This window comes from Pyxicephalus adspersus, chromosome 7, assembly GCF_032062135.1.
Source record: "Pyxicephalus adspersus chromosome 7, UCB_Pads_2.0, whole genome shotgun sequence".
Lineage (NCBI taxonomy): Eukaryota > Metazoa > Chordata > Amphibia > Anura > Pyxicephalidae > Pyxicephalus > Pyxicephalus adspersus.
Window position 1 is genome coordinate 78,720,805 of NC_092864.1, and position 23,619 is coordinate 78,744,423.

At 40.0% G+C, this 23,619-nt stretch overlaps 2 protein-coding genes and 1 long non-coding RNA gene across 3 annotated transcripts in view; 2 read left to right on the forward strand and 1 right to left on the reverse strand.

The window, feature by feature from the left end:
• The window catches only part of ERCC4 (ERCC excision repair 4, endonuclease catalytic subunit), a 60,837-nt gene extending 48,238 nt beyond the window's left edge, over positions 1-12,599 (forward strand). The window contains exons 9-12 of the mRNA XM_072419026.1: positions 970-1,558; positions 1,719-1,811; positions 5,607-5,719; positions 10,860-12,599. Coding sequence (XP_072275127.1) covers positions 970-1,558; positions 1,719-1,811; positions 5,607-5,719; positions 10,860-11,584 — 1,520 coding nt within the window. The 3' untranslated portion in view covers positions 11,585-12,599. The remainder of the gene's footprint in view (positions 1-969; positions 1,559-1,718; positions 1,812-5,606; positions 5,720-10,859) is intronic.
• Positions 12,600-17,756: 5,157 nt separating this feature from the next.
• Positions 17,757-20,838, reverse strand: LOC140335990 (uncharacterized). Its single transcript, XR_011921792.1, has 2 exons — positions 20,720-20,838; positions 17,757-19,378 (listed from the first exon to the last, which is right to left on the reverse strand). It is a non-coding gene; the product is annotated as an uncharacterized lncRNA (long non-coding RNA).
• A 48-nt stretch (positions 20,839-20,886) lies between these two features.
• Positions 20,887-23,619, forward strand: part of LOC140336133 (myocardin-related transcription factor B-like) — a 191,181-nt gene continuing 188,448 nt past the window's right edge. The window contains exon 1 of the mRNA XM_072419188.1: positions 20,887-20,989. The gene's annotated coding sequence lies outside the window, so the exon portion shown is untranslated. The remainder of the gene's footprint in view (positions 20,990-23,619) is intronic.

Consider the following 23,619-nt stretch of genomic DNA (forward strand, 5'->3'; position numbering starts at 1 on the left):
TTTAGATAAAAACATATTTTATATAATTATGTAAGAAGAACTGTTTAGTATATATGTTTAGGCTCATAGTACTGCATATTTACCTAGGTATTCTCTTACAGCTATACAGGATTTGTAGTTTTAAATACGTTTTCCTCTTTAGAATCTGGCATCAGAACCTTATAATAGTGATACCAAAATGTCTGTGCAGTCTTTGTTGCCAAGCATTATTGGACTGTCTAGATTGTCTGACTCCACAGAAGTGATAGATTTTATATATTCTGTCAAGATATTGGACATTAAATGATATAATCAGGGCAAACTTGTGGTAAACCTGCAAATTCGGAGTGCTGTTTTTTTCCATACCATTAACATTATTGTTGTAATATTGCATCATTATATCTTGTTGCAATCTCACTGTAATTTACATACATTATAGAACAAATATATAATATTTAAGGAGTCTTTCACAAAGTTAGACATCTAGCTGAGTGATTAGGCTTTGATAGAAGCAATCCTTCCTTACTACTGCTGCACACTATTTTTAAAGAAAAGGAAGTCTTTTCCCCTTCACTTGCAAAGAGTACCTGCAAGTACCCGCTGCCTGGTAATTTCAATCAATGCAGTAGAAAGTATTAGATAGAAAATCATGAAGTATATAACATACAGCAGTGTATCGTATAGCGATAGGGGTTAAGAACACAGTTTACCTACTACAATATGACAAGAAGATTCTAATTTCTTTTTTTTTAACTTTTGCAACTTACTATTTGGTTTTTTAACAACATTCTAAAGAAATCTGCAAACTATTTACATAATTGGAGATATTTAAAGCTGATAAAGATCCTAAGATAAGGACAATATTTCACAAAGCACACATATGACTTGTCTTACTCTCATAGTTATTTATTTGTTGCAGCATGGGTTTATATACACAGTATAGACATGTTTTACATTTCCAGGAATATTTAAATGTTTGTTTACTTACAGGCCGTGTGTTGATCTGTGCCAGTGATGATCGGACTTGTGCACAGCTGAGAGAGTACTTGGCCGTGGGAGCAGAGGCCCTTTTAATGAGGCTATACAACAAGACCTTCGGGAAAGATGAAAAGGCAGCTGAAGTGTGGCTGAAAAACAGAAAAGCCATCAGGAAAAATGAATTGGTTTCAGGTGGGAAGAGCTTGCAAAGTAAAAAAGTAAAGGATGGTGCAGGCAAGCAAAAGAGGAACTCTAGGAAGACTGAACTAACTTTAACACAAATGATCGGAAAAGCGGAAGATGATGGTATGGCAAAAGAACAGGAAGCGGGCTTATTTAAGGAGGAAACCATGAGCATGGAAAGTAGCATAGAAGAACAAAAATATGAAGATCTGCAGCTAAATTTACCCTCCGACTCATATTACGGAATCCTAAAGGAACCCCTGACTGTCATCCATCCTTTACATGGCTGCACTGACCCCTATGCACTTATGAGGGTATTGCATGAAATTGAGCCAAGATATGTCGTCCTGTATGATGCGGAGCTGAGCTTTGTTCGTCAGCTTGAAATTTACAGAGCTAGCAAGCAGAAAACGTTAAGGTACTTCAGATATATATGTATCTATAAATATACAACACTCGTCTTACAACTGAAACAGTTGATCGTTTTGAATAACAATTGTCTTTTTAGTAAAATAAGTTCACCTTTCCTAAGATAATTTATTGATTTCTTTACTATTCACAAATATTTTATGTTTTAGGGTTTATTTCCTCATCTATGGGGGCTCCACAGAAGAACAGGGGTATCTGACTTCCCTCAGGAAGGAAAAGGAAGCTTTTGAACAACTTATTAGGTAAAACATACTTCTTTTCCAGTATCTTTATTATTTTTATGCTTTGTATATTTGTTTGACTGAAAGAAAATAAATCTGTTCACTGTTTTGCTTACCAGCTGAATAAACTTAGATTTACAGGTTGTTTGCATTTTTGTGCCTCATGATTTGGCATAGAGGTAAGGTTTTTGATGATTTTTTTTTTTTTTGACAGCATGCATGTTCCTGTTATGAGAGAAAACGTATGAATATTTTTATTAAATGTATTCTATAACACTGCTCAACAACGATTTTGCTCCTGGGAATAAAACATGTCATTTACATGATATTGAGTGTGCTGATTCCAAATCTTAACTCAGAATGCCTATCACGTACAGATTTGAGATTATAGCAATGCTGTAGCTGCTCAAATGGTCGGTAATTGGGTAATGTATTTTTACATGGGAACATTATAACGGTTGCAACTACCACTATGCCTGCTGCCACCTCAGCTGAATCACGCCCCCTGGTGGTATGTATGTTCCAGCAGCAGCTGGGCGTGTCTAGGAAAGTCAGCGAGCTGACGTCAGAAATAGGTATATAAGGGGAGATTGACCAAGGGCTTGTCTCTAGTGCCAAACCATCTTATTGGATAGTACAGCTAGGCCATAGTGAGTCTGATTTGAGCTAAAGATGAGTAGGCGCAGCTGTGTTAATAAACCGGACTATCTTTGCTACCTTTGTGGCAAATTTACTCCGTGTGATTAATGCAAGAACCTAACCAAAAGGGTGAGATTTGCTTACAAGTATTACTTTGAAAGTTAAATTAGAGATCACGATAAAAGCTGCGCACCTGATGTCAGGTGTGTTACATTGGCCTAACACAGTGGTTGAATGGGAAAAGGAATAAAATGCCTTTTGATGAGCCTATGGTTCGGCGTGAGCCAAAAGACCGTCACTAGAACTGCTACTTCTGTATGAGTAAAATTGCGTAATGAGTAAAAAATCGTCAATTCTGATTGTGACTCTGCTCTGGAGCCAGAATGTTATGAACCCCAATTTAACGAGAGTCACATTTTTTTAAGGCAATCAGATTTAGATGATCTAGTAAGTCCCTTTTGGACGTCAGCCCGCAGCTCACCCACATACCACAACGAAAATACTCCATTCTACAAGACAACATTTTATCTTCCCCTGCTGGATCACTGTCATTTACTTCTACTAAGACAGACAGAGATGTCATAACCATTGTGCATATGAAAGTCCTGGAATAAACATTTCAAGCTTCTATCACACTGTTCACTCTACTCGGACATCTGGAGACATATGGAAAATTGAAATCGGTCTCACTATCAAATCACAAGTAGCAATTCGGTATCACAAGGCTCCTAATGTGGTAAAAAGCCCCAGTAATAATACTAAGTCTCCCCTTACCCCTGAGGAAGCCCAGTTTGGGCGAAACATGTCGGGTGGGACACCTCACCACCATTGCTAACCTAGTTTGATACTAAACCATATTGCTATTTTCTGCAAAACTAGTGGTTATATGTTAGCCTAGGATTCATTTATAGAGACACAGCTCTTAATCTTTTAAATTATGTTGTTGGAACAATAACATATTGTGTTTTTAAATTTAACTCTGGTTGCCCTTCAAAAGCCTGGCCTCCTTCCTCTTCTTCTCTTGATCCCACAGATACACGATATGTAATCACAGGCTGGGCAAATAGGTGTCCACTTCTCTTTGATTATCCATTGGGGCTTTCCTTTCGGGTGGAACAAACTACTGATCTAGTAAGGGACTTGTCTTTGTCAAATGAGAAGTCTGAACTGTTAGCCTCCAGATTAAAGGAGTGAAATTTGCTACAAAAAGGAAATACAACTTCATACTTTGCTGATCGTCACACAAGTTTATTACAAGCTGGAAAATGACATTTCTTTCTGTACCAGTGTGAGTGGTCTGATGATGGAGTTAGGTTGCCAATAAATACCAGAGCAGTGGAGAGTGTTCATTGACTCAAGTAAAGCAAGTTTGAAAGCTGTATTGCTGCATAAAGGTAATGAAAAACCTTTTGTTTTGCTTGCTTATGACGAGGGAATGGAAGAGACATGAATCCATGGAGGTCATTTTGAAATCGATTAACTATGTTAACACAAGTGGAATGTTTGTGGTGACCCATAGGTGGTGGCCTGCACTTGGGAATACAGAATATATGTGCTTTCTGTGCCTGTGGAACAGTGATGACAGCAACCATTACAAAGTGAAAGAATGGCCACCCAGACCTGAACGCACTGTTGGCCAGTACAAAGTGAAACATAAATCACTCATTGATCCACAGAAAGTTTACCTCCTGCCACTTCATATTATAATGGATTGTGATGGTATAGGTTTTCAGTATCTGAAGGACAAGTTTGGAAAAGTTATAACAGATGCTAAACTGAAAGCAGGCATTTTTGTTGGTCCCCAAATCTGCAATTTGATGGGCAATGCTACTTTCAGAGACTAACTCAACCCACTTGAACTTACTGCTTGGGATTCATTTGTGCTAGTTGCACAAAACTTTCTGGGCAACCAGCGAGCTGAAAACCATGCTTAACTCGTGAACATTTCTGTTATGGAAACAAGATATCAAGGCCAGTGCAACCCCAACATGATGGGCGACTACTGCTGGTTTCTGAAACGGGAGACAGCGGAGTGCCACAAACGCAAAAGCAAGGTGAAGACTCAGATGAATTATGTGTAATTGTATATGGTGTTGCAACATAAAACTACATTTTTGTAATGTCATGGAACTGTGAGGCAAAAGTTAGATATTTATAGAGATTAACTGTGGAATAAGAGAATGTAGCTAATCGCATCTACCGTGTTTCCCCGAAAATAAGACACTGTCTTATATTTTTTTGGGCTTCCAAAAACACACTAGGTCTTATTTTCAGGGTAGGTCTTATATACTTTTTTTAATGAAAAAAAACACCATATTCCCAAATTCCCCTTACAAATTCCCCTTCTGATCACTCTGTGCTTTTTTTCCACTGTTCGGCAGTTAGGACATGGAACAGCAGGTGGCGCTGTGCCGGTTTCTTTCCTGCTTTACAAACAGGAAAAGACACGATGCTGGCAGAGGAGAGAAGAGAGACGCTGCTGCAGCCAGAAACACACGCAGGATCGCGTATCAGGTGAGTATATTATTTTAATTTTTTTTTTTTAACACATTTTTAAGGGCTCACTAGAACAAGCCTGGTTACATGCACTTCAGCTTCTGACAGGCGAAGTGCATGTAATATCACTCCGCCTGTGACAGGAGCCGGAACTACAAGGAAAGCATCGGCTTGTGCGGCTGTGTGTTAGCCCGCTGTGTGTACGCCCGCTGTCTCCCGCTCGGTGAGTACTGTTTTAATTTATGTTTGCTTTTATTTTTTTCTTTTTTTTTTTTTCTTTTTCTACTGGGTCTTATTTTCGGGGTAGGTCTTATATTAGGGCAGGTTGGGGGGAAAAGTGCTAGGTCTTATTTTCGGGGTAGGTCTTACTTTTGGGGAAACACGGTATATGTGTAATTAACTTAAGATCCTGACATCCTAGGCAGAATCAGACTTAGGATTTAAATTCAGCACACTTGATTCAGTATAGGACACATGGATTGGACCAAGTAGCAGACAATATTTATTTTTTTGTGATGCAGTGTAATGAGAATGCAACTATTGAAGTTGGAACAAGCAAAAGTGAGAGCCTAAAACTCCCAGATAAAACAGAATTACAATTTTCTCAGGGGCTGACTCAGCCCACCAGAATCTACTTATGATTTTATTTCTTAATTCATGGTTTTTTTTTTTTGCTCGCAGAGAAAAGGCCAGCATGGTCATTCCAGAAGAAAGGGAAGGAAGGGATGATACAAACTTGGATCTGCAAAGAGATATGACTCCAGCCTCAGCTGCAACTGACACGCGCAAAGCTGGTGAGTCCCATGACTTAACTTCCATAGTAGTTATTAAAGTGTTTTCAAAAGTTGTACCTCTCATGTTTGCAAAAATCTGTGGTACGTTAGCAAAATTAAACATGAAAACTTTGAACCATAAAGTTTAAATACATAGATTGTATTTTAAAAATAGTTTGTCCACTTTTTCATCAACTAGATTTTTAAATTGGATTTTTATAGATGGATAGTGGAAGCATTTGTTGGCAGTCATTGTTTACAAGCTTCTATCACACTGTTCACTTTACTTTAACCACCTGGGCGCTTACCCCGAGCCTGGTTCGGGATAAGAAAACTTGCTGAAAGCATTTACGCCAAACCAGGTTCGGGGTAGCTAATAATAGAAAAAAGCATTACAGTGCAATCTGATTGTCATAAAACATTGTATGGCAATCGGATTACAACTTTAAAAAAAAAAACACCTAGCTTGTTCCCACAGCTCCTCCAGGGACATCCCTCCTCTTCTGTCTTCTCCCGGCATGTGCACTGACGATCTCCGGGGTTTACCAGTGACGTCGGTACATGCGTTGGTGCGGGCGGGAGGCAGGGCGAGAAATTCAATACAAAAAAGCTGTATTGAGTCCAATACAAGGAAATCGTTATTACATACATACATATATATATAACAAGATTTTTTTTCTTTTATGTTTTATAACTTTTTTTTTTTTTAAGTTTTCATTATTAAATTTATAATTTAATAAATTTTGGACATATTTGGGTGAGTTGGGTGAGTAAAATAAATTTCCATGCAAACAATGTAACGCTCGGCGTTCGCCTACGCATCCCCCGGCGATTCCTGATGATATCAGTGCATACACTCGTCGACGGGGGTCATAGCGGGAAATTCAAATATTTTGTATTGGATTCAATACAAGGTCCTGTATCCGATCCAATACAAAATATATTTATGTGGTTTTGTCTATAGGTATGTGACGATAGACCCTGTTTTAAAATTTACTACACTAGGGAGGTGATTTAGAAAAATATATTACTATACAGTATACCGAATTATTGCATTTTCAGTATTTTTTATTTATTTATGCATTCTTGTTTAAGCTGATTTTTGTATTTTTTATTAAATTTTATTAATAATATATATTCAGGATATCTTCTAGACCCTTGTTCGGACATATTTCTGTAAGTTGCAGGTCTACAATTTAAAAAAAAAATTTCAATGAAAAACAGTGTACCGCTTTTGGTACAGAAATCCAGACATCAGTGAAACGCCCAGTAGGTTAAGGCATTGCATAATTTAAAAACAAACTCCATTATTATTTAATAAACAGGATATATATAGGGCCAACATATTACGCAGTGTTTTACATTAAATAGGGATTCCAAATGACAAACAAATACAGACTGTGACATTGGAGGAGAGGACCCTGTCCCAAAGAGCTTACGATCTAGTAGGGGAATTAACACACATTATTACAAAAGATATGTAGTGGTGGGAAGTAGTGACGTTTTCAAAAGACAGAAGATGGGTGGGCAAGTTTGAAAAAATGGGGTTTGAGTGCTCTTTTAAATGAGCAGAAAGTAGGAACAAGCTGAATAAAATGGGGAAGACAGTTCCAGAGAATTGGGACAGCTCTAGAAAGGTGTTGTAGCCATGCATGTGATGAAATCAGTAGAAGGTCATCGGGGGAGCGGAGAGAGCGGCTGGGGGAGTATTTTTTTTTTTACCAGGTCAAACATGTAAGTGAGACTTATATTTTGTGGTCTCTGGGCACAGGTAGGGGCAGATTTTGAAGATTCTGTGCAGATGAAAGTGATAGGACCTTGAAATGTTCTGAAAATGAGGGGTAAATGAGAGGGCAGTGTCAAAGGTGACACCAAGACAAAGTGCCTGAGGGAAGGGATGAATACAGTGTTAACAGTTAGAAATTTGTAAGAGGGAGATTTGGAATTTGAGGGGGGGATGATGATGAGTTCTGTTTTATCGAGGTTGACTTTCAGAAATCTGTCCATGATGATATGGCTGACAGGGAGCATTATCCAGGAGTAAAGGAGACATGTCAGGGGTGGACAGATAGATTTAGTGTCACCAGCATACAGATGGTACTGTAAGCCAAAGGAGGATATGAGACTACCGAGAGAGGAGGTGTTCAGAGAAAAGAAAACCGGTCCAAGGACTGACCCTTGGGGAACACCAACAGGTGGGAGTGGAGGAGTTACCATTGAAAGAAACGTAGGAGTGAAGGAGTTACCATTGAAAGGAGCGGTCAGACAGATAGAAAGCAAACCAAGAGAGCAGTGTCACTGATACCAATGGAGCGCATGATTTCTATTACAAGGGGGTGGTCAACAGTGTCAAAAGCAGAGGAAAGATCAAGGAGAAGGAGGAGGGAAAAGTTGCCTTGAGACTTGGCTCTGATGAGGTCATTGGCCACTTTAGTAAGGGATGTTTCAGTGGAATGGCCAGCACCAAAACCAGACTGGAGGGGGTCAAGGAGAGAGTTGGTGCTCAGGTAATCGGTGAGGCATTCAAGATGTTTGAAGACATTTGGGAGCAGGGAGATAGGATGGTAGTTAGAGGGTAGGGAGGGGTACAGTGAGGGTTTCTTCAGGATAGGGTGAATTATGGCATGTTTGAAAGCGGAGGGGTATATACCAGTAGAAAGGGAGAGGTTGAATAGTTCGGTTAGGGCAGGGACCAGGGTGGAGGAATGAGCACGGAGTAGATCAGAGGGAATTAGGACAAGTGAACATGTAGTAGATGGAGATGATGAGAGAAGAGAAGAGGCTTCGTCCACAGTAACAGGGCTGAGGGAGGCCAGTGATGATTTACAGATGGCCGGGTTGGATTTGGTTGGAGTAGCTCGGTGAGCAAAGACATCATGTCTGATTTTGGTATATTTTATCTCTATAGTAGATGTCTTTGGCAGAGAAGGATGTTGTGGGGGGAGCATGTGTGGGGTTTAGGAGGGAGTTAATATTTGAGAAGAGGTTGCGTGGGTTGGAAGCTTGAGAGGAAATTACAGCAAAGAAATAATTTTGCTTGGTGACGGTGAGCTCAGTGTAAAAGCTTTGTAGTCCATGAAGTCAGCGTTGAGGCCAGATTTTCTCCACTTAAGCTCAGCTGCATGAACAGTCTTTTGAGGCTGTTTGGTGTGATTGTTGTGCTAGGGTCAGGGGTTGGCAGGGTGGGGGTAGCGGAAGGTGGCAGGGGCAACTTTATCCAATGCCAAGGAAAGAGTTGTTTAACATGGTGGCAGCTTCATCTGGGGAGGTGATTAGGGAGAGATTGGGGGTTAGGAACGCAAGGCAGTTTGAGAATAGGTTGTAGTCAGGGTTACGGATATGCCAATGACCAGGCCTGGGCTGTGGAAAAGGGGGGGCAAGAGTTCAATAGGTTGAAGGTGTGATATGGTTATGATCAGAAAGGGGAAATGGTGAGTTGTCAAGGAGGGTGAGGTTGCAGAGTTTTGAAAATACCAGGTCTAAAGTGTGTCCGACCATGTGTGTGGGGCCATTATTGTTCTGTGTGAGTCCAAATGAGAAGGAATTGGAGAGCAGTTTGGCTAAGGAAGGATAGTTGGGCTCATCCACTGCAACATTAAAGTCACCGACGATGAGGGTGGGCAGGTCATGGGAAAGAATGTGTGGGAGCCAGGAGGCAAAGTTATCAAAAAATTGTGATACTGGGCCAGGGGTTGGTAGACAACAGCAACAATGAGGGGTAAGGGGCTGAAGAGACGGACAGAGTGGACTTCAAAAGCCATGAAAATGAGAGGGGGTGGGGTAGGAGGGACTGTATGTACGCACCACCCCCTACTTTGTTGCCAGGTCTAGGGGTATGTGTGAAGTGCAGGCCTCCATAGGAGAGAGAGGCAGCAGAGGCAGAGTCAGAGGAGGAAAGCCACGTTTCAGTGAGAGCCAGGAAGTTCAGAGATTTAGAAAGGATAAGGTTGTGTATGGAGGTTAATTTATTGCTGACAGATTTAGCATTCCATAGACTGCCAGAGAGAGGGGATAAGAACTTATGGGTAGGGTAAATGGGGTTGGGATTAAAAGAAGGGAGTGTCTTGCTGGGAATGTATGCATGAGAGAGTGTGGGGGACCAGGGTTGGGTGAGATGTCACCAGAAAGTAGCAGTAGAGAAAAAAGGTGTGGGAACAAATACAGCGAAGTCAGGAGGGTGAAAGAGCAGAGACAATGAGTTATCTGACTGAGGAGGACAGAGAATAGTGCCAGAGTGCATGGTGAATAATACATTTTAACAGATATTTGCAAACCATATGCGTACAAAAAACAGGTTGTAGTGAGGTTTATTAAGCTTGTTGCGTTCCAGGAGTGGGATATGATGATCAGTCCAGGTGGATGAATCAGTCCAGAGGCAGGAGATGGGAGTTGCAGATTGTAATTCTATGTTCAATTCTGTTCCAATTCCTTCTTTTATTCCCTGGCTTAATTCCCATTGCACCTATAATTTTGGCACTTAGATTTGGGCACATGACTGAGATCCCATGGTGACCTTGCCTGTTGTTTAAATAGATTTTTTTCGGCCCTGAATATGGATGGACTGATTAAGGGTAAGAAGGAATTTGGGATATCAGTTGAACCTGGGGAGGGGTTGGCAGGGCAATAAATATCAATGTGCACTCAGCTGGGACTAAGGGATAGTGAACAGATAAAGCTTTGTGGAGATTAAAGTTGGTGCAATACATTCATCTACAAAGGGAGACATACCAAATACAATCAGATGAGGGTTGCAGGGGAAAACAATTGCATACACAGGGCTGAGATTTGGCAGAGTGGGAGACGTACCATATACAATAACAGATGAGGGTTGCAGGGGAAAACAATTGCATACACAGGGCTGAGATTTGGCAGAATGGGAGACGTACCTGTAGGAGAAATAAATGCAGATTAGTTGCAGGCAGATGAAGAAGGTGAATTTATCAGTGATGTTAGTGGATGATGATGATTATGATGTAGTTCCCTGGATTTATTCCCATTGCATCTATAATTATGGCACTTAGATTTGGGCATGTGACCAGGGTCCTAACGTGACCTTGCCTGATGTTTAAATAGAAGTGTTTTGGGCCTCGAATATGTATGTTGAATTGAAACATTTCTTACAAATTTTACTTTGATCATGTTTTTTTCTTCCTTTTTTTAGGAGGCCAGCAGAAAACCATGCAGCAAACTGTCATTGTTGATATGAGGGAATTTCGTAGTGAGCTACCTTCTCTGATCCACAGACGAGGCATTGATATAGAACCTGTTACGCTTGAAGTGGGGGATTATATTCTCACCCCAGATATGTGTGTAGAGAGAAAAAGTGTAAGTGATTTGATTGGATCTCTCAACAACGGACGTCTCTATACACAGTGTGTTTCCATGTGTCGTTACTACAAGCGTCCCATTCTTTTAATTGAATTTGACCCTAATAAGCCATTTTCTCTCACATCACGAAGTTCAATCCATCAGGAGATTTCTATGAATGACATCACCTCAAAGCTTACCCTCCTTACTCTCCACTTCCCAAGACTTCGGATTCTTTGGTGTCCATCACCATATGCCACTGCAGAACTCTTCGAGGAATTGAAGCAAAACCGACCACAGCCCGATGCTGCAACTGCTATGGGTATAACTGCTGACTCTGAAACTGTCCCAGAATCTGAAAAGTACAATCCAGGTCCTCAAGACTTTCTTTTAAAAATGACAGGGGTCAATGCCAAGAACTGCAGAGCCATAATGAATTATGTAAAGAACATAGCTGAACTGACAACACTGTCTTTAGAGAAACTGACTGAAATTCTCGGCAACTCCAACACTGCAAAACAGCTTTATGACTTTATTCATGGGTCCTACACAGAAGCTGTTTCCCATTGGAAAGCTTAAGGTTGATGTGTATTAATTATTATTATTTAAGACCTACCTACATTCTACTTTTTTTGTGTAAAATGTTCTATTTTTGTATGGAATTGAATTTGCTTGTCCTGTGTGTAAACCAAATGAAATTCTTTTCAAGCAGTCATAATCGGCAACTGGTTTGAGTAATTCTTTTCCTTTTCTTTTTTCTGCATTGCCAGTACTTTTCTTCTGTTTGTGTCTCCCATTGTATATGCTAAGCTAAATTTTAATGCTTCTATGTTTTTAATCAATCCCTCCCATTGCCTGTACATAACTCCCTACCCCACCTTCTGTAGGGATATTGTACTTTACTTTCCTTGATCCCAAGCTCCTATTTCCAATCCCAAGATTTGTATGCACACTCTTACCAGCTACGTTATCAGTTACACCTAGCACTCTTTGCTTTCAGAACCACAGTAATTCTTTATGGCATAGATTTATTAAGGTGTTGGAAACATTCCTCCGGGGTATTTGGTGCATATTGCCAATATAGCCTTACACAGGGTGACTGGAGGTCATTTGAGTACAGTGACCTCGTTGTCATGTTCACTAAACACGTTTGAGAATATTTATTTTACAAAATAATTTTTATTGAATTTTTCAACAGAGATATAAAATACAGGTACAGTAACCAAAAACATTAAACAACACTTGATAGTACAGAAAACAGAAAGAAAAGGCGAAACATTCAAAGAAAGCACACAACGAGGTTATAAAACAAACAGTAGTAGATGCACAATTCAAAGAAGTAGGTGCATAAAAAAAAATGTTTTAACACAATATTAAAAAAAGGCAGACCTTTATCAAGATGTCAGGATACTATGAACATGTGTGTAAATTCCCCCACCTACTAGATTGTAAGCTCTTCGGGGCAGGGTCCTCTCCTCCTGTATCACTGTCTGTATTAGTCTGTCATTTGCAACCCGTATTCAATGTACAGCATTGCGTAATATGTTGGCGCTATATAAATCCTGTTTATAATAGTAATAATATTATCACCCAATCCAGTAGCAAGTAGGTCTTCTTCATGAAAAATGTGTAAATGAGTACACACTGATCACAAAGGAATGAACATGAATGGCCTTTACATACCACTGCAAGACCACTCCACAATTTTCTTGAGTTTGTCATCTGATTGATAAGTATTGTTTTAACCGTCTCTTGATGTACAAAATTTCAGGAGGTTTCAAGGTGTTCCTTTTTTCAGTGCTGCTGATAGCTTATAATGCCTATGGTACAGTTTATTATGGCAAACTGCCAAGCTCTGCCCCAAATAATGTTGGAAGTTTTATTTCTGCAGTGGAAATTGGTGCCAGTTGTATAATTGCTGTAGCACTGATCCTTATCAAATTTCTGAAAGAGTTGAGGCAGCTGGCATACATTTTTACTCTGAAGATTGATATCACAGATTATGTAATTTTGTGCTGAACAGCAGTAAATTTATAATACTTTCACAATGCAAGACTAGAAAAAAATGTGGTTGAAGTCTGTATCTTGGCTTTACAATCATTTTATATGTGTTTTTTTGGATGAATAAACACTGAACCAGTGTATTACAAGGGTCAGGATATAAAATAAAGAATAAAACATTGCTCATAGCCATCATTAACATTCTAACTATTACATTTATTGTATTGAAAACATAATACAAGATCCATTTAAGGGCTAGGGACATCAGTGCTGACTTTCTTCTCTTCAGTGTTTATAAATCATCCCTATTGTACTGCTGATTGGCTACCTGCCACATTAAGGAAAAAAGTGATATTCCTTTCCTTAAAAAAAAAACTGGCATAATTTAGTTTCATAATGTCATTATTTAATTATGTTTATGACCTATGTCTGTATTCATTGGCACAATCACAGAAATAACAAACATCCATGAATTGTCCAGGGTACAGAAAGGCGATAGCTTGTTTAACCCTTGCATACCTCACAGATAAAAACCAATCTGAAGTACAGCTGGCATTCAAAGTAATAACATTAGGAAAGGTTTGGGTGAATCCCGTACATAAGTATACACAAGTTTTTTTTTCTGAATGCACTGGGGAATACTTGTGCCTAAAATCAGACACTTTGCATATATTTTGCTAGTGCATTTTTACAGTTAGTGTTGATTGTAAATCTTTCACTATTATTCAGAATAAGCAATCTGCAAATTACATTTTTATAAAGTAAAAAAACTTTGGCAGTTTTCTGTCTGTGCAGTTTTCATGAATGTACCCAAAATTGTTAATTAACCCCCTAGCGTTCTAATTCTTTCCGCATTACCATGCAAAAAGTGCTACATTCTTTTTGCATGGAAATTTATTTTACATTGTAGGCTATAATTCATATACATATGAGGATTTCTTTGTATTGGACTGAATACAGCTATTTTGTATTGAATCCAATGCAAAATTTTTGGAATTTCCCGCCGATCCTCCTGCCTACTCCGACATCACCCGGAAACCCCGGAGATCATCTCCGCATTCGCTGGCTGAAGATCGGAGGGGAAGATCGTATCCCCAGGACCTGCAGGGACCACCAGGACGCCAGGGGACGCTGACGAAGCAAGGTAAGTGGGTTTTTACAAGTTTTAAGAGACCCCAGGATTACTTTTTGCAGGTAAAATTCACGCCGAGTCACACTGGGGATTACCGCTAGGGGGGTTATTGTATTTTCTGGAAACTTTGTGAGATACACAGACTTAAAGTGTATCTAAATGCACAAATAACATTTTTTCAATTTTCTTTCTTTTTCAAACTTTAATCCATTGATCCTAGGAAAACACCTAGAATGGAATCTATGGAGAAGCAAGATATTACCATAGAAGGGAGTTAAGAACACTTCTCCCTCTTTTTCTATCTTTATATTTTAAGAGTAGGTATTCTGTAGTTTAAATAGAGATCTGAGAACATACTAATATTAATTGGAAGAAAGTATAGAAGGTGACTTTCTAGTCTGGCAGTTGTTGATTGGTTATACTGAAGGACACCGGAATATCAACATACTATTTATATCATTTTAATTTATATATTGATGGTGAGAATTTATTCTGAATCAATCTTCTGATATTTAAAAAACGAAAGACTCCATCTTTTCCTTTTAATTTTTCAAACTTGTTCAACCTATGCCACATCCCTTACTATCAATTTACAAACAAACATTTTTTTTTATATATGGGGTCAATACCCTTGGGACTTTACAGGCATATATTCATTCACAATCTAATATGTATCCTTTGTTTATATTCGTTTAATAAACATTTGTATTAACACATTTACATGCTCCAATATTCAATCTGTGGTTTGTTACAAATAGGCTTATAACAGTTCAATGTGTTTCTCGGAACATAGTCCACTAACATATTAGCCTAAAAATTAAAAACAAATTTTAAATACAACTTTGTTGTATGTCCCATCCAGATAATCTCCACCATGCATTTACCTCCAATCTTAGCATGTGCCTTGCTTTTTCTTCTTATAGCGTTTTTATATGATCTAATTTACTTAGCAGATCAGTCTCCCTCATGTCTGCCTCTGAGCACTCCCATATCCGGGAGCTCCATTTACAGCACATAGCAACTGCATGGCTAAACAAGTTCCCATGTGGTTTTGCAAAGACATAAGTCTGAGCTGGTAGCAAGCTGTGTCTCTGGCTAATGAGATATTGGAAAGCCATTCCCTATATATGGATCAACAGCTGGTCATTGTTGTAGTGGGAATGTACCATCAGTCAGGATGAAGCTTGCACCACTACTGACAATCCTAACAGCTGCTTCCTATCTTTTACCTGGGACCATAATGGATAGTCCAATTTGCTTCAATATATATTTAACACATTTACCTGAGTTTTCCCGCATTTTTGGGCATTTTCCAGCTTTAAGCCAGTGTTTTAATTTTTTTTAAATGTTGCAAGCAATGTTTTAGATAAAGCTCATAAATGTGCCTCAAGGAAACGTCCTGGTGCAGATTAGCCCATTGGAATGCAGGAGGATTTCAAACATGGGCTTTAAAAGCCTCAGGGTAAACAATGGGGAAAACGTCCATGTAGACTAAGCCTAAAGTAGTTGCATATGTATGAATAGCTTTATTCTTTCTTAGTTCCACACTAAACAGCTGAGGGAGGAATTTATGACATAAGCTATGAACACACATGCAATAATTATCATCAATCACCTCAATCAACGATTATGCACGATTATTTTGAACAATCGTATTGTGCACAATTCTGTACTTGTTGAAACGATACGATGGTTCAAATATAATCCATCAATAATGTACACACACTAAATACGATCGTTTGAACGATGCAGGAAGTGACATGTACAGGTGAAAGTGTATCACAAAACAATTCATGATCACTGAATGATCGTGTTGGGAGGCGCTCTCTAGGCTTAGGATCCCAGGCGCGCAGCCTGTTCCCTCTGGCAGTAGCACTGGAGTTTCAGGATCAGTGCCCTGAGGGTTGCAGCATCCCTGTAGCTGGGGTTTTCCCTCGGCATCCTCTGCATTAGGCTGCACAGCTGAGGGGAATTGGAGCGGTGTGCAGTTGATTAGCTGAGTGGTTCCCAATCAATCCCATGCTGTCATTGGCTGCTGGAGCTTTATAGCCTCTTTGCTCCCTGCCGGATTTGTCTGTTATAGCATCAGCTGGGCCTATCTGTGTTGGAGTGATTTTGACTATTTCTCTGTTACTGACCAGTACTTGTTCATTACTATCCGTTGAACTTTTGTTTTGTACTTCGCTTGGTGGACTGATCTCTTGTATTTTTGACCTCTGCTTGTTTTTGGATTTCCTGACATTTTGTACTGTGGGCTTCGGGTCAACTGCCGGCCTATCTCCAGACACCATCCCTTACGCACCAAGTCCTGGGGGCAACCTAGTGCTGGAAGATGCAAACAGTCTTCCGAGGCTGAGCAGGGGCTGCTATAGGCGAAGACTGTGGCTATGGATTGGGGGACTGGTGTTTTGGGAATACTGATACTCCTGGGCCTTACAAGATCGTACACAAAATAGATCGCGAACAATCATTGCATCAGATCCGCCGGGACGGTTGTTTGTTTTCAGTGACATTCCTCATTCATTTGCATCGTTGGCCAGTTATGCAGTTTTTTGTTAACAATTATCAGACGATCAGTCGTTAATCGTTTGTTAGGATAATTGTTGCACGCGTGAACGTAGCCTTAGGCTGTAACCCTAACCTCAGGCTAGTAAATCAGTGACATATTCCCTCTTGCTGCTTTTGTTTAGTATTTTCCTTCTATCCAACAGAATTGATTGTTGCCCCTTATTAATATTAATTTGTATAGTGCCGACATATTATGCCAAGCTTTTCAAAGTCTATAGTTATGATGCCAACTGTCCCGCAAAGGAGTTCACAATCTAGATTTAGGGCAGGATCCACTCTTTCTCCCGTGTCACTGTCCGTATCTGTCAATTGCAACCCCTATTTAATGTACAGCGCTGCGTAATATGTTGGTACTATGTAAATCCTGCTTAATAATAATAATAATAATAATAATAATAACAATAAAAAAAATAATGATGTTCCTACTGTATTATATGTTATCACAGTCCAGGGCAAATTTTGCAGGAAAGCCAAATAAACTAACTGTATGTTTTGGGGATGTGAGAGGAAAATGTAGCGCCCAGGGGGAACCCATCCAAACACGGGGAGAACATAAAAACTGTATTGTTGAGATTTGAACCTGGGACTCTAGTGTTGCAAACACAAGAGTGCTAACTCTTTTTGTATTTGGGGCACATTTTTTTTTTTTACTTCTGTCAAAAAATGTAATTTTCTATTGGCATTGCAAAATTCTAACTTTCCCAACAAATAATCGCTTCTGAAAGGTGAGAGCTTTGAGCACTTTTGTGTTTGTTTGAAGAAGGATCTGAGGGAATGAAGGGGCTCAATGGAAAACGGAGTACAATTTGGGGTTCAAAAAACAGTGTTTCACTGCCATGTAATTGGTTGCTATCAGTAAGAGGGTCCACCCCCTTGTTCCTCTTTAGTTAATAGATCTTCATTTTGCACTCCCACAACACATCCCAAATTTGGTACCAGAAAAGGGTATACCCAAAAAATCTATGGATTAAAAAGTCAGGAGAAAAAGCTTTCCCTGTCTGTGTTACCAAATGGAAGCCAATTGTGAAAGGATTAAGAGATCTGTGGTAGTAAAGGTGTCATTTTATTTTTTATTTCAATAAATTTTTATTCAGTGGAATATTTAGGAAAAGTAGAAAATGTGAATGTGTACACAACAATTAAATAAATACAAACAGAAAGAGATGGGTAATATTTGACCAAAAAGAACACAACAGGTATACAGAGTTTCTCTTTTGACATAACAACGAATAAACAGTTCCAAAAATCATGGCAGTCTCGTTAGTATTGCTTGTCCTGTCAACAAATAAAAAATAATAAAAGAAGGAGGTAAATTTGGGGGGGGAGGGGAAAGAGTGTTCACATCAGGGAGGAGACTGAGCCTAGGAACAGTGAGTGATCCATGGATCCCAGGTAAGTTCAAAGGCTTGTGGGGTATCTTTACACATGAGTTTATCATTCACCATTATCGAATTTAATTTCACCAATAAGGTGGCCATCGGTATTGAGGGAGACTTCCAAGTCCTGGCCAGGGTGATTCTACTTGCTAGAAGCGTGTAGTTACAAACATTTTTTGTATATTTAGACAATGGCATCTCAATTTTACACAAAAGGGCACATTCCAGGCTAGGGGGAAGAGAGGTTTGTATCAACATTGTGATAAAGTCGAACACCTTTTTCCAGTACTCTTGTGCCACTGGGCAGGCTCCGTGTCTTCAATCCCTCCACATCCCCTGAAACGAAGAGAAACCAGGGAACACTTGGCTAGGGACTAGGTACCATTGTAGCATTACCTTGTAGTACATTTCAACCAGATTCACATTAAGTGAAACTTTGGATATATTACGGGCTGTCTCGGTACACTCCTCCAAGTCCCACTATTTGTCCATATTGCTTTCCCAGGCCCCGTTCTTTCAAATGCTGTTTTGCAATATGGAGGGACTTAGGAAAGTTTGGAGCTAAGAAGGAATGAAGCTGTGAGTAGCGGATAGTTTCAGATCTAGGTAAATCTTTATTTTAAACCAAGTTACTGAAACGCAAAATGTGCCTCCCTGATATAAGGCCCTCCGTTCTGAAATACCCAAGGCTACTCCATCAGTTAAACCGATGTGGTGGCATGCCCAGTGGAAATTTAGTATTCCCCCAAAGCGGAGAAAGAGGTGTATAGGCTGAACTGACTTTTGGGAGTGGAGCAAAAGTTGGTGACCAATTATTATTTTCAAGGCTGTGATAGTACATATATATCTAGATTAATATCTGTTGATTACTACTATAGTGGTTTGTTTAAAACCTTGAAACAACAATGTTATCATGACTTGACCATTACTAAAATTTTGAACTATTTTTGTACCTATATTTAAAGAGGAACTATACTCAAAACTCAAAAAACAAAAACACATTGCACCTTCAATGCTGCAGGGCAGTCTGATCACTCCGGGGGCGCCATCTTCGTCTTCTCTTCTGGGTTCTTCATCCTACATCACCGGACCCAGGCTCGATATTGGGTGCGTAGGATGAAAAAAAAATTTCTCTTTGAGCAAAAAAGCTCAGACATGCGCAGAAGGAGCCCCCAATCGCTGACGTAGGTATCCCGAGAGGCTTTGCACTCCCATTCATTCCTGACCTCCTAGGTGATTGAGAATTAAGGGGTGGCGCCGCACCCTTTTTTTTTTTTTTTAAAAAGGGAGTTGCACCTAAAAAAAAAAAAAAAGGGTTTTCTACCCTTTTATGTAAAGTGAAAGTTCTGAGTTTAGGTCCGCTTTAGGTTATAAGTTCATGTTTGTTTCTCAACAAATCCCATAAGGAAGCCGCATGGGGAAACACGTTGGGTGTCTCTCAAGTTAATTGGACCACTATCTGTTCATAAGAAATAGTGATCTAATTTTTATAGTTTATTGGTCTTCTACCCCATGGATGGTTAATGGGGATGACCATTTGTGTTTATTATAAGTATCCACTATTATTTGATTTTGTTGTATGAAACATTTGAACAGTAATATAAGCAACCATTGACTACAAATCCCCAGCTTCCTTTTTGTTCTTCCTTAACCCCCCCAGCGGTAATCCTGAGTGTGACTCGGGGTGGATTTTACTTGCAAAAAGAGATAATACTGAGTCACACTCGGAGTCACTTTAAGCTAAAGCTATGTACACACGTCAAGTTTTTCTCGCCCGATAATCGGGTCAGGGCGGATATTGGGGCGAGAATCTGGCGTGTGTACAGCCCATGTCGTTGATCGTATGTGGATCCGTCCTGGCAGATCATCAGACGATGAACGACGAGCGATCCTAATGCAAGGGAAGGGGGAGAGAGCACAGCAGGGTGCCGCCTTGTCGCTCTCCACTCGTGTACAGCACTCGTCCATGCATCGTGCCGTTCTTATCATTGGAAAGGATCGTGAAAGATCCTTTCCAACAACAAGAATTGCATGTGTGTAAGCAGCTTAAGAAAGATCCAACCTACCTTGCTCCGTTGTCGTCCCCCGTCATCCTTCTGGTCCCCGCAGGTCCTGGGGACACGTCTTCTCCCTCCGATCTCCAGGCGTGAAGTAAAGAGCCGAGATCTACCGGGTTCCTGTGACGTCGCAAAACTTTTTATATTGGATTCAATACAAAAGACCTGTATTAAGTCCAATACAAAGAAATCTTCATATAATAAATATATATAATATTATATATGCTACGGTACCGTTATATTACATTTTTAATTTTTTTTTAACAATTTTTTTTTAAAGTTTATTATTAAATTAATAACATTTATTAATTATTAAACATATTTTGGGGAATTAGGCCTAACAATTATAGCCTACAATGTAAAAAAAAAAATTTCCATGCAAAACAATTGTAACGCTTTTTGAATGGAAGTTTGGACAGAATTAGAACGCTAGGGGGGTTAATAGAAATAGTGTTCTATATTATCCATTAATTGGGGTGGCAATATTTAGGATAAAGGAGGAGGTTTGTTATGTTTACCCCAAGGACATTTTACCAGACAACATTCCAGGCATAATATAAACACAACAGCTGCCACTGACCCGCAAATCTCTGCAGCCATAAGGAAACAGTGTGAAGCTCCTGTGCTGGGACGGTCACCCTGTCACGTGACGAGACCGCCTTCGGCCAGTCAGGCAGATCTTCTCAGGGTTAGTTGTTTTCGTCCGATTGCCTCGGACTCCGCCTCCCGCATGAACGGCACAGCAGAGCGGGGGGGAGGGGAGAGGAGGAAGTGGAGCTGTCTGCGCATGGCAAGCTGTGACAAGGCTCAGGAGAAAAGTGGAAGCCAGGCACAGAGCTGTGACACTCAGGTAATGATTCTACCCCCGGCCTTACATTGTGATAGACAAGGCCTGCACCTGGCGGGAGGTGTAGGGGCAGCACACTCAGGGAAGTCTGGGCTCTGCTTTCAGGTGACATTCTATTTATATTCCTGGGTCAGTCTGCCTACCATGCTGCTGAGGATTGACATTTTGTGTTATTATTTATAAACTGGATTTTTATAGCACCAACATACTATGCAGAGCTGTACATTAAATTGGTACAGTGACACTGGGGGAGGAGAGGAGCCTGCCCTGAAGAGCTTACAATCTAGGAGCTGTCTAGGTGTGTTGTTGTATTTTACTAACCGAGCTAATAAAAAGACAACTCCAGCCACCAAACAATTAACAAGAAAATCCCCCCATGCTGTCCATATGAAGAAAAGGACTGTTTATCCTTAGCGATCATTTCCGCCATAATGAGATTGGCGCCGCTCAGTCATTAAACAGCCCTGATTTTCCATGGCCTCTTCCGTCCTCCACCAATCACTTCTCACAAACCTCAAAGTAATTGCTGCATCAGCTAATGAGCGCCTTCCACACAAAGATTTATTACCCAATCTGTGCCGCTCAGTGACACCAATGACCTTACTGACATTTATCCCACTAGCCAGCAATCTAGGAGGAATTCTTCCTACTGTCCACCACACTAATACACTAAAGCTAGGTACACACTTCCAATAATTATCGTTAGAAAATGAACAATTACGACCATTCAACGTTTATGCACGATTATATTTGAACGATTGTATTGTGCACAATTCTGTCCATCCTGTAACGATACGATCGTGCAAATATAATCCACCAATAGTGTACACACGCTAGATACAATCGTTTGAACGATGCAGAAAGTATAAAGGAGAAAGTGTATTGAAGAAACATGCACGATCACTCAACGACCGTACACGATAGATAGCAAACAATCGTTGGCCAATCAGATCCGCCACGACGGTCGTTCATTTCCAACGATAATCCTTGTTAGTCACCTTTTTTGTGAACGTTTTTTGGCCGATCCGTCATTCATTTTTTAACGATAATTATTGGAAGTGTGTGAGCAGCTTTAGAGCCGTGGATATAGTAATTAGAGCAGGGGGTTCCCTGAAGACCTGAAAGTTATTTTTGGGGTTCCACCATGTTTAAAGAAAGTCAAGAAACATTGCATTAGACCAGAGGTGGGCAAACTTTTTGACTCGGGCCACAATCTGAAAAAAAATTTGCCGGGCCGATGGGAGAGTAGGCGGGGTTTAGATCCGGGGGACGTGTTCAGAGAAACATTCCTATTGGCCGTAGTTTGCTCATGCCTGCATTAGACCCTGATGATGGAGGAGGTGGTGTCGGGCCCCCAAAACACATTGGATTGTGCCAGTTCTTCTGCAGCTGCTTTCTTTACATACCACACTGGCTGCCATTTATAGGATTTGTAGACAATTCACTTCAAACTACAGACTTATTTACATTACTGAGGCTTAAAGTGGAACTTTACACAAAAAAGAATCAGGCCATTGGTTTTTCAGAAAGGTGCTGGTGATGGCCAAAAATTAACTCTAGGAAGAAAGGAAGATGGCAGCTCCCTGTGTTCCATAATAATTGGATAATTGAGTGGTTCTGTTTGGTGAAATCTTATTCTACATACACAATCACCTTCGGGCCGATATCGGACAAGAATCTGCTGTGTGTACAGCATGGACCGCACACCTGTCCTGGTAGATCCATGGACAAGGAACCATCGTACTGGAAGTGAAGGGGAAAGAGCGCAGCGGGGTTCCGCTCCATTGTTCTTCCCCTTCCATAGAGCTGAACGGTTTTTAATGCATCGTCCGGTCTTTTGTCATTCTAAAGGATCGTGAAAGATCCTTTCCAACGACAATTATGGCACGTGTGTACCCAGCCTTAGATTGTGTGAATAGGGGGGGGGCAGGGTCCTCTCCTCCTGTATCACTGTCTGTATTAGTCTGTCATTTGCAATCCCTATTTAATGTACAGCGCTGCGTAATATGTTGGCGCTATATAAATCCTGTTTAATAATAATAATAATAATAATAATAATGCAGTGAAATATAGAACTTGTTTTTCTTCCACAGTAGGGCAAGGGTTTTAAACAAACAATAATGGCCTGAATATGATAATATGAGTACTGCATCCTATAGGTGGCTGAACGCTCATTACGTGAACGATCTAATGATGGTTAAGGGCTAGCTGATTGTTGGGACCACATAATAGGCTTTCTTGATAGCTGTGAGGGAGAAATAATAGGTGAGGTTCATGGCATATATAGCAATAAACTGTTGGTACCTCTCCAAAAAAAAAAAAGGATTCCACAATTGTGTAATTGTGGCAGAAATAACTTGCTACTGACAAATTGTACCCATCATTGTTTATTCCATATATATATAGATAAAAAAGGTGGAATCTTAACCTAATCTTTTATTGCACAATCTTATATAAGCACTAACTATATACAGGCGATTCCTGGAGATCTCAGTGAGACTTCTGCACCTGTTAGGTTTAATCCGCTTTACCAATGAATACTGCTCCATCTTTGTCAGGTTTGAAAGGTGCCTTTTGCAGACTGAGTGCTTCAGTTCTTTTAATACTTTTCAGTATCATTCAAATCAAGACTC